This window comes from Chlamydotis macqueenii, unplaced genomic scaffold (genome assembly GCF_036417535.1).
Source record: "Chlamydotis macqueenii isolate bChlMac1 unplaced genomic scaffold, bChlMac1.mat HAP1_SCAFFOLD_185, whole genome shotgun sequence".
NCBI lineage: Eukaryota > Metazoa > Chordata > Aves > Otidiformes > Otididae > Chlamydotis > Chlamydotis macqueenii.
In genome coordinates, this window is record NW_028239077.1 from 104,895 (window position 1) to 115,866 (window position 10,972).

The 10,972-nt window shown below is 71.9% G+C and overlaps 1 protein-coding gene across 1 annotated transcript; it reads right to left on the reverse strand.

The window, feature by feature from the left end:
• Positions 1 to 82: 82 nt before the first annotated feature.
• On the reverse strand, positions 83 to 9,833 carry LOC147596081 (sodium channel regulatory subunit beta-1-like). Its single transcript, XM_086771672.1, is given in 7 exon segments — positions 83 to 113; positions 623 to 824; positions 2,797 to 2,919; positions 2,922 to 3,006; positions 3,008 to 3,037; positions 6,261 to 6,427; positions 9,295 to 9,833. Coding segments are annotated over 7 exon segments (681 nt in total). The 5' UTR covers positions 9,338 to 9,833.
• Between the last annotated feature and the right edge of the window lie 1,139 nt (positions 9,834 to 10,972).

The following is a 10,972-nucleotide window of genomic DNA, read 5'->3' on the forward strand; positions in this document are numbered from 1 at the left end:
TTACCCCCCAACCCCCCCACCCCCAAAAGCCCCTACATCACCCCCCAACCCCCCGCACCAACCCCCCCACCCCCAAAAGCCCCTACACCCCCCCACCCCCCGCACCAACCCCCCTACACCCCCAAAAGCCCCTACACCCCCCAAAGCCCCTCTACCCCCCAAACCCCGTTCCCCCTGTACCCCCCAACTCCCCCCACCCCCCAACCCACCGACCCCCCAGTTCCCCCTACACCCCCCAAAGCCCCTCTACCCCCCAACTCCCCCCCACCCCCCGCTCCCCCTATACCCCTGACCCCCCGACCCCCCCGTTCCCCCTATACCCCCGCCCCCCTGCTGGCTCCCCCCCCCGTTCCCCCCATAACCCCCCAAAGCCCCTCTACCCCCCCAACTGCCCCCCGCCCCCCCGTTCCCCCTGTACCCCCCAACTCCCCCCCAACTGCCCCCAACCCCCCCAATTCCCCTATACCCCAACTCCCCCCACCCACAAGGCCCCCCATTCCCCCATACCCCCAACCCCCCCGTTCCCCCGTTCCCCCCAAAGCCCTCTACCCCCCCAACTCCCCCCCGCCCCCCTGTTTCCCCTACACCCCCAAGTCCCCCCAAGCCCCCGTTCCCCCTATACCCCCGCCCCCCGGCCGAGGCCCCGCCCCCCGCCAGGCCCCGCCCCCCGGCAGGCCCCGCCCACTCACGCGCTGTCGGGGGCGGGGCGGCGGCCGCCACCTTGCGGTAGCAGTACAGCATCTCTGCGGCCAGCCAGAGCGTGAGCACCACGATGAGCACGTACATCAGGATCTCGGACACGATGGACGCCGCGTCCCGCCGCGCTGCGCGCCGCGCCGGGGCTCGAACCTGCCGCCTGCCGCCCCGGGCCCCGCCCCTCCCGGCCCCGGCCCCGGCCCTCCCGGCTCCGGCCCCGCCCCTCCCGGCCCCGGCCCCGGCCCTCCCGGCCCCGGCCCCGCCCCTCCCGGCTCCGGCCCCGCCCCTCCCGGCCCCGCCCCCTCCCGGCCCCGCCCCGCCCCTCCCGGCCCCGGCCCCGCCCCTCCCGGCTCCGGCCCCGCCCCTCCCGGCCCCGGCCCCGCCCCTCCCGGCCCCGGCCCGGCCCTCCGGCTCCGGCCCCGCCCCTCCCGGCCCCGGCCCCGCCCCTCCCGGCCCCGGCCCCGCCCCTCCCGGCTCCGGCCCCGCCCCTCCCGGCCCCGGCCTCGCCCTCCCGGCCCCGGCCCCGGCCCTCCCGGCCCCGGCCCCCGCCCTCCCGGCCCCGGCCCCGGCCCTCCCGGCCCCGGCCCCGGCCCTCCCTGCCCCGCCCCTCCCGGCCCCGGCCCCGCCCCTCCCGGCCCCGGCCCCGCCCCTCCCGGCCCCGGCCCCGCCCCTCCCGGCCCCGGCCCCGCCCCTCCCGGCCCCGGCCCCGCCCCTCCCGGCCCCGGCCCCGGCCCTCCCGGCCCCGCCCCTCCCGGCTCCGGCCCCGCCCCTCCCGGCCCCGGCCCCCGCCCCTCCCGGCCCCGCCCCGCCCCTCCCGGCCCCGGCCTCGCCCCTCCCGGCTCCCGGCCCCGCCCCCGCCCCTCCCGGCTCCGGCCCCGCCCCTCCCGGCCCCGGCCCCGCCCTCCCGGCCCCGCCCCTCCGGCCCCGGCCCCGCCCCCTCCGGCCCCGCCCCTCCCGGCCCCGGCCCCGCCCCTCCCGGCCCCCGCCCCTCCGCTCCCGGCCCCGCCCCCCGGCAACCCCGAGTGCCCCCGCCCCTCCCCTCCCGGCCCCGCCCCTCCCAGCTCCCGGCCCCGCCCCCCGCCAACCCGAGCGCCCCCGCCCCTCCCGGCCCCGCCCCTCCCGGCCCCGCCCCCCCGCCAGGCAACCCGAGCGCCCCCGCGTGGCCACGCCCCCTGCCCAAAACCCCGCCCCCTCCAAGGCCCCACTCCTCCCAAGCCCCGCCCTTCCGAGTCCTCATTCCCCCTGCCCGAGGCCCCGCCCCCTCTGCCAGGCCCACCCTGAGAGCCCGCCCCCCCGCGCCCAAACCCCGCCCCCTGCCCAAAGCCCGCCCCCTCCAAGCCCTCCTTCCCCCTTCCCAGGCCCCGCTCCCTCTAGCGAGCCCCACGCCCTGAGTCCCCGCCCCCCGGACCAAACCCCGCCCCCTCCAAGGCCCCACTCCTCCCAAGCCCCGCCCCCTCTGAGCCCTCATTCCCCCTTCCCCAGGCCCCGCCCCCCTGCATAACCCCGCCCCCCCGCGCCCAAACCCCGCCCCCTGCCCAAGCCCCGCCCCCTCCGAGCCCTCCTTCCCCTTCCCCAGGCCCTGCTCCCTCTGCCAGCCCCACCCTCTAAGGCACCGCCTCCCACGCCCAAACCCCGCCCCCGGCCCAACCCCGCCCCCCGGCCCAAACCCCGTCCCCCGGACCAAGCCCCGCCCCCCCGGACCCAAGCCCCGCCCCCCCGGACCCAAACCCCGCCCCCCGCGCCCAACCCCCCCCCCGGACCCAAGCCCCGCCCCCGGCCCAACCCCGCCCCCCGGACCCAAACCACGCCCCCCCGCGCCCAAACCCCGCCCCCCGGCCCAAGCCCCGCCCCCGGCCCAAACCCGCCCCCCGCCCAAACCCCGCCCCCCGGCCCAAGCCCCGCCCCCGGCCCAAGCCCCGCCCCCCGGCCCCAAGCCCCGCCCCCCGGACCCAAACCCCGCCCCCGGCCCAAACCCCGCCCCCCGGCCCAAGCCCGCCCCCCGACACAAGCCCCCGGACCGAAGCCCCGCCCCCCGGCCCAAGCCCCGCCCCCCCGGCCCAAGCCCCGCCCCCCGGCCCAAGCCCCGCCCCCCGCGCCCACCCGCCTCCACCACGGCCAGGCGCAGCGTCTTGTTGCGCGCCAGGCTGTAGACGTAGCCCTCGAAGGTGAGGTTGCGGCGCAGGCGGCACACGTAGAGCCCGGCGTGGGGCCGCCCCACGGCGCCAGCCGCACCGACAGGTCCTGCAGGTCGCGCGTGCCCCGCGAGCCGTTCCAGGCCAGCACCCCCGCGAACGGCCCCGGCGCCACCCACCTGCCCCTCCTCGGGGCTGTAGTGCAGGATCTGGGGGGGCCTCCCAGTGACTCCAGTAACAGCCCAGTGCCTCCCCACAGCCGCGCCAGGAGCCCTCAGCGCCTCCCAGTGCTCCCCAGTGCCTGCCGGCACTCCCCAGTGCTCCCCAGTGCCTGCCGGTAACGCCCCAGTACTCCCAGTGCTGCCGGTACCTCCCCAGTGCTCCCCAGTGCCTGCCAGCACCTCCCCAGTACTCCCCAGTGCCTGCCAGTAACGCCCCAGTACTCCCCAGTGCCTGCCAGTACCTCCCAGTGCTCCCCAGTGCCTGCCGGTACCTCCCGGTACTTCCCCAGTGCCTGCCAGTAACGCCCCAGTGCTCCCCAGTGCCTGCCGGTAGCTCCCAGTGCTCCCCAGTGCCTGCCAGTACCTCCCCAGTACTCCCCAGTGCCTGCCGGTACCTCCCCGGTACTCCCCAGTGCCTGCCAGTAACGCCCCAGTGCTCCCCAGTGCCTGCCGGTAGCTCCCCAGTGCTCCCCAGTGCCTGCCGGTACCTCCCCAGTGCTCCCCAGTGCCTGCCAGTAACGCCCCGGTACTCCCCAGTGCTGCCGGTACCTCCCCAGTGCTCCCCAGTGCCTGCCGGTAGCTCCCCAGTGCTCCCCAGTGCCTGCCGGCACCTCCCCAGTGCTCCCCAGTGCCTGCCAGTAACGCCCCGGTACTCCCCAGTGCCTGCCGGTACCTCCCCAGTGCTCCCCAGTGCCTGCCGGTAGCTCCCCAGTGCTCCCCAGTGCCTGCCGGTACCTCCCCAGTGCTCCCCAGTGCCTGCCAGCACCTCCCCAGTGCTCCCCAGTGCCTGCCGGTACCTCCCCAGTGCTCCCCAGTGCCTGCCGGTACCTCCCAGTGCTCCCCAGTGCCTGCCGGCACCTCCCCAGTGCTCCCCAGTGCCTGCCGGTAGCTCCCCAGTGCTCCCCAGTGCCTGCCGGTACCTCCCCAGTACTCCCCAGTGCCTGCCAGCACCTCCCCAGTGCTCCCCAGTGCCTGCCGGTAGCTCCCCAGTGCTCCCCCAGTGCCTGCCGGTACCTCCCCAGTGCTCCCAGTGCCTGCCGGTACCTCCCCAGTACTCCCCAGTGCCTGCCAGTAACGCCCCAGTACTCCCCAGTGCCTGCCGGTACCTCCCCAGTGCTTCCCAGTGCCTGCCAGTACGCCCCAGTACTCCCCAGTGCCTGCCGGTACCTCCCAGTGCTCCCCAGTGCCTGCCAGTACCTCCCCAGTGCTCCCCAGTGCCTGCCGGTACCTCCCAGTGCTCCCAGTGCCTGCCAGTAATGCCCCAGTACTCCCAGTGCCTGCCGGCACCTCCCCAGTGCTCCCCAGTGCCTGCCAGTAATGCCCCAGTACTCCCCAGTGCCTGCCGGCACCTCCCCAGTGCTCCCAGTGCCTGCCGGTACCTCCCCAGTGCTCCCCAGTGCCTGCCAGTAATGCCCCAGTGCTCCCAGTGCCTGCCGGTAACCTCCCCAGTGCTCCCCAGTGCCTGCCAGCACCTCCCCAGTGCTCCCCAGTGCCTGCCGGTACCTCCCCAGTGCTTCCCAGTGCCTGCCAGTAACGCCCCAGTACTCCCAGTGCCTGCCGGTACCTCCCCAGTGCTCCCCAGTGCCTGCCAGTACCTCCCCAGTGCTCCCCAGTGCCTGCCGGTACCTCCCCAGTGCTTCCCAGTGCCTGCCAGTAACGCCCCAGTACTCCCCAGTGCCTGCCGGTACCTCCCCAGTGCTCCCCAGTGCCTGCCGGTACTCCCCAGTACTCCCCAGTGCCTGCCAGTACCTCCCCAGTGCTCCCCAGTGCCTGCCGGTACATCCCAGTACTCCCCAGTGCCTGCCGGTACCTCCCCAGTGCTCCCCAGTGCCTGCCGGTACCTCCCCAGTGCTCCCCAGTGTCTCCCACTATCTCCCTAGTGCCTCCCAGTACTCTCCAGTGCCTCCCAGTACCTCCCCAGTGCCTCCAGTACGTCCCAGTACATCCCCAGTACTCCCCAGTGCCTCCCAGTATCTCCCAGAACCTCCCAGTATCTCCCAGTACCTCCCCAGTACCTCCCAGTACCCTCCAGTGTCTCCAGTATCTCCCCATTACTCCCCAGTATCTCCCAGCATCTCCCAGTGCCTCCCAGAGCCTCCCAGTATCTCCCCAGTACTCCCCAGTGTCTCCCAGTATCCCCCCAGAGCCTCCCACTACCTCCCCAGTGCCTCCCAGTACTCCCAGGTGTCTCTCAGTATCTCCCAGTACTCCCCAGTGCCTCCCAGTACCTCCCCAGTGCCTCCCAGTAACGCCCCAGTAACTCCCAGCGCCTCCAGTAACTCAGCGCCTCCCAGTAACAGCCCAGTGCCTCCCAGTAACAGCCCAGTGCCTCCCCAGAGCTGCTGCAGGAGCCCTCAGTGCCTCCCAGTACCTCCCCAGTACTCCCAGTGCCTGCCAGTACCTCCCCAGTACTCCCAGTGTCTCCCACTATCTCCCAGTGCCTCCCAGTACCTCCCAGTGTCTCCCACTACCTCCCCAGTGTCTCCCAGTACTCCCCATTGTCTCCAGTACCTGCCCAGTGCCTCAGAGTACCTTCCCAGTGTCTCCCAGTACCTTCCCAGTACTCCCCAGTGTCTCCCAGTATCTCCCCAGTACTCCCCAGTGTCTCCCAGTACCTCCCCAGTGTCTTCCAGTACCTCCCCAGTGTCTCCCAGTACCTCCCTAGTACTTCCCAGTGTCTCCCAGTACCTCCCCAGTGTATCCAGTACCTCCCCAGCCCCTCCCAGTCCCTCCCAGCCCCTGCCAGTGCCTCCCAGTCCCTCCCCAGTACTCCCCAATGCCTCCCAGTATCTCCCCAGTGCCTCCAGTCCCTCCCCAGTGCATCCCACTACCTCCCCAGCCCCTCCCAGTCCCTCCAGTGCCTCCCAGTCCCTCCCCAGTACTCCCCAGTGCCTCCCAGTTCCCTCGCCAGTGTATCCCAGTACCTCCCCAGTGCCTCCCAGTATCTCCCCAGTACTTCCCATCCCAGTCCCTCCCCAGTGCCTCCCAGTATCTCCCCAGTACTTCCCAGTCCCTCCCAGTCCCTCCCCAGTGTATCCCAGTATCTCCCCAGTACTCCCCAGTGCCTCCCAGTCTCTCGCCAGTGTATCCCAGTACCTCCCCAGTGCCTCCCAGTATCTCCCCAGTACTTCCCAGTGCCTCCCAGTCCCTCCCCAGTCCCTCCCCAGTGCCTCCCAGTCCCTCCCAGCCCCTCCCCAGCCCCTCCCAGTACCTTCTGGAAGTGGGGGGCGCCCTCGGGCCGGAAGAACCACTCTCCCTCGGCCTGGGCGGGGGTCTCGCTGCGGCGCTTGCAGGCGATGCAGAGCAGGCGGAAGGGCGCCCCCAGCACGGCCTCCGTCCCCGAGGCCACCTCCACGCAGCCCCCGCCGGCCCGCCCGGCTGCGGGGGACGGGGGGTCACCGCCAATCCGCGGGGATCCCCCCACCCCCACCCCAGAAATGGGGGGAGGGGGGAGACACTGGGAGTACTGGGGAGACACTGGGAGACACTGGGGAGACACTGGGGAGGTACTGGGAGGCACTGGGGAGGTACTGGGAGGCACTGGGAAGTACTAGGGAGGTACTAGGAGACACTGGGGAGGTACTGGGGAGACACTGGGGAGGTACTGGGAGACACTGGGAAGTACTAGGGAGGTACTAGGAGACACTGGGGAGGTACTGGCAGGCACTGGGAAGTACTAGGGAGGTACTGGGAGACACTGGGGAGGTACTGGGGAGACACTGGGGAGGTACTGGGAGACACTGGGAAGTACTGGGGAGTTACTGGAAGGCACTGGGGAGGTACTGGCAGGCACTGGGGAGGTACTGGGGAGGTACTTGGAGACACGGGGGAGGTACTGGGAGGCACTGGGAGACACTGGGGAGGTACTGGGAGACACTGAGGAGATACTGGGAGGCACTAGGGAGTACTGGGGAGGTACTGGGAGACACTGGGAAGTACTGGGAGACACTGGGGAGGTACTGGAAAGGTACTGGGAGACACTGGAGGGTACTGGGAGGCACTGGGGAGGTACTGGGAAGGTACTGGGAGACACTGGGGGGTACTGGGAGGCACTGGGGAGGTACTGGGAGACACTGGGGAGTACTGGGGAGATACTGGGAGACACTGGGGAGTACTGGGAAGGTACTGGGAGACACTGGGGAGGTACTGGGGAGACACTGGGAGACACTGGGGAGATACTGGGGAGACACTGGGGAGATACTGGGAGACACTGGGGAGATACTGGGGAGTTACTGGAAGGCACTGGGGAGGTACTGGCAGGCACTGGGGAGGTACTGGGGAGGTACTTGGAGACACGGGGGAGGTACTGGGAGGCACTGGGAGGCACTGGGAGACACTGGGGAGGTACTGGGAGGCACTGGGGAGGTACTGGAAAGGTACTGGGAGACACTGGAGGGTACTGGGAGGCACTGGGGAGGTACTGGGAAGGTACTGGGAGACACTGGGGGGTACTGGGAGGCACTGGGGGGTACTGGGAGGCACTGGGCCACCCACGCCCCCCCCCGGAGAATCTGGGGGGACACCCAAAGGGAGGAGGGGATGAGGGGACACCCCCAAAATTGGGGACACACTCCCCCCCCAGCAGGGACCCCCGAAAGCGGAGGGAGGGACGCCACCCCCTACCGAAACTGGGGGGGACAGGGGACACTGGTCAAACTGGGGGGGGGACAAGGGACACTTGAGGGGGGACACGGGACACTGGGGGGACACTGGGGTGGCACTGGGGGGGCACTGGGGGGGACAGGGGACAGTGGGGGGGCACTGGGGGGGGACAGGGGACACTGGGGTGGCACTGGGGGGGACACTGGGGGGGGACAGGGGATACTGGGGGGGACAGGGGACACTGGGGTGGCACTGGGGGGGACACTGGGGGGGACAGTGGACAGTGGGGGGGCACTGGGGGGGGACAGGGGACACTGGGGGGGCACTGGGGGAGGACAGGGGACACTGGAGTGGCACTGGGGGGGACAGGGGACACTGGGGGGACACTGGGGTGGCACTGGGGGGGACAGGGGACACTGGGGGGGACAGGGGACACTGGGGTGGCACTGGGGGGGACAGGGGACACTGGGGGGGACAGGGGACACTGGGGTGGCACTGGGGGGGGACAGGGGATACTGGGGGGGACAGGGGACACTGGGGTGGCACTGGGGGGGGACAGGGGATACTGGGGGGGGACAGGGGACACTGGGGGGGACAGGGGACACTGGGGTGGCACTGGGGGGGACAGGGGATACTGGGGGGGACAGGGGACACTGGGGTGGCACTGGGGGGGGACAGGGGATACTGGGGGGGACAGGGGACACTGGGGTGGCACTGGGGGGGGACAGGGGATACTGGGGGGGACAGGGGACACTGGGGTGGCACTGGAGGGGGGACAGGGGATACTGGGGGGGGACACTGGGGTGGCACTGGGGGGGGACAGGGGACACTGGGGGGGACAGGGGACACTGGGGTGGCACTGGGGGGGGGACAGGGGACACTGGGGTGGCACTGGGGGGGACAGGGGACACTGGGGGGGACAGGGGACACTGGGGTGGCACTGGGGGGGACAGGGGACACTGGGGGGGACAGGGGACACTGGGGTGGCACTGGGGGGGACAGGGGACACTGGGGGGGACAGGGGGCACTGGGGTGGCACTGTGGGGAGACAGGGGACGCTGGTGGCACTGGTGGCACTGGGACTGCGGCAGAGACAGGTGACACCGCGGGGGGGGGAGGGGGGTGACGCTGCGGAGGTGACAGGGGCCGGGACGGGGACAGCGGGGGGGTGGCACTGGGGGGGGAATGTGACACCGGGGGGGGGACAGGGGACACCGGGGGGGGACAGGGGACAGCGGGGGGGAGGGGACACTTTGGGGGGACAGGGGACACTTTGGGGGGGACAGGGGACACTTGGGGGGGACAGGGGACACTGGGGGGGGAGGTGACACTTTGGGGGGGACAGGGGACACTTGGGGGGGACAGGGGACACTGGGGGGGGGCAGGGGACCCCGGAGGGGGGGAGGTGACACTTTGGGGGAGACAGGGGACAATGGGGGGGACAGGGGACCCCCGGGGGGGGAGGTGACACTTTGGGGGGGACAGGGGACACTGGGGGGGGGCAGGGGACACTGGGGGGGGGGGAGGTGACACTTTGGGGGGACAGGGGACACTGGGGGGGACAGAGGACCCCCGGGGGGGGAGGTGACACTTTGGGGGGGACAGGGGACAGTGCGGGGGGGTCCCGGCCCGGCCGCACTCACCCATGAGGAGGCCGAGGAGCAGCGAGAGACCGGGGTACAACATGGCGGGCCCCGCTCGGGTTCGGGCCCGGTTCGGCTGTCTCCGGCCCGGTTCGGCTGTCTCCGGCCCGGTTCGGCTCAGTTCGGCTTCTTTCGGCTCAGTTCGGGCCCGGTTCGGCTGTCTCCGGCCCGGTTCGGTTCAGTTCGGCTTCTTTCGGCTCAGTTCGGGCTCGGTTCGGCTGTCTCCGGCCCGGTTCGGCTCAGTTCGGGCCAGGTTCGGTAGCGTTCGGCTCGGTTCGGCTCTCTCCGCTACAGTTCGGCCGGGTACCGCTCTCTCCCGCCCAGTTCGGGTCCGTCCGCGGGGCTCGTCCCGCACTTCAGCTCCGCGCCGTTCCCCTGCAGCCCCTGCCCGGGCCATGGGCCCCTCCCCCGCCGGGCTCCCGGGTCCCTCCGCGGTGCGGGGGAGGGGTAGAGCGGAGGAAGGGGACGAGCAGCTCGGGACGGGACGGAGAAGCCGGTTCAGGGCATGACCGGCGCCGCTTCGGGGCTTTTCGGCTCCGCTCGGCCCGGCGCAGTGCGGCGCCCGAAGGCGGTGGGAGGGGGCGGGGCGATAGAGGCCTTGACGCAACGAGGGGGGCGGGGCCAGAGAGCTGGGTGCCCCCGCCCCTCCCGCGCGTCCCCAAAATGTCCCCACCCGGGCGCTCGGGTGGCCCCGCGGACGCCTCCGGTCCCCATGGGGTGCTTCCGCGCCCCCGAAAGTGTCCCCACCCAAAGCTGTCCCCCGCCTTGTCCCACGGCTGTCCCCAAGGCCACCCCCCGTGTCCTCGCGGGACGTTCTGGTGACCCCAAAGCTGTCCCCCAGCTGTCCCCAAGGCCACCCCCCGTGTCCTCGCGGGACGTTCTGGTGACCCCAAAGCTGTCCCCCAGCTGTCCCCAAGGCCACCCCCCGTGTCCTCGCGGGACGTTCTGGTGACCCCAAAGCTGTCCCCCAGCTGTCCCCAAGGCCACCCCCCGTGTCCTCAAGGGACGTTCTGGTGACCCCAAAGCTGTCCCCACGTTCTCCCCCACCTTGTCCCACGGCTGTCCCCAGCCTTGTCCCCATGGCCACCCCCCATGTCCTCGCAGGACGTTTCAGTGACCTCAAAGCTGTCCCCAGCCTTGTCCCACGGCTGTCCCCATGGCCACCCCCCGTGTCCTCGCGGGACGTTCTGGTGACCCCAAAGCTGTCCCCAGCCTTGTCCCACGGCTGTCCCCATGGCCACCCCCCGTGTCCTCGCGGGACGTTCTGGTGACCCCAAAGCTGTCCCCAGCCTTGTCCCACGGCTGTCCCCATGGCCACCACCGTGTCCTCGTGGGACGTTTTGGTGACCCCAAAGCTGTCCCCATGTTCTCCACCGCCTTGTCCCACCATTGTCCCCATGGCCACCACTGTGTCCTCGCGGGACGTTCTGGTGACCCCAAAGCTGTCCCCACGTTCTCCCCACCTTGTCCCACGGCTGTCCCCAGCCTTGTCCCCATGGCCACCCCCCATGTCCTCGCAGGACGTTTCAGTGACCTCAAAGCTGTCCCCAGCCTTGTCCCACGGCTGTCCCCATGGCCACCCCCCGTGTCCTCGCGGGACGTTCTGGTGACCCCAAAGCTGTCCCCAGCCTTGTCCCCATGGCCACCCCCCGTGTCCTCGCGGGACGTTCTGGTGACC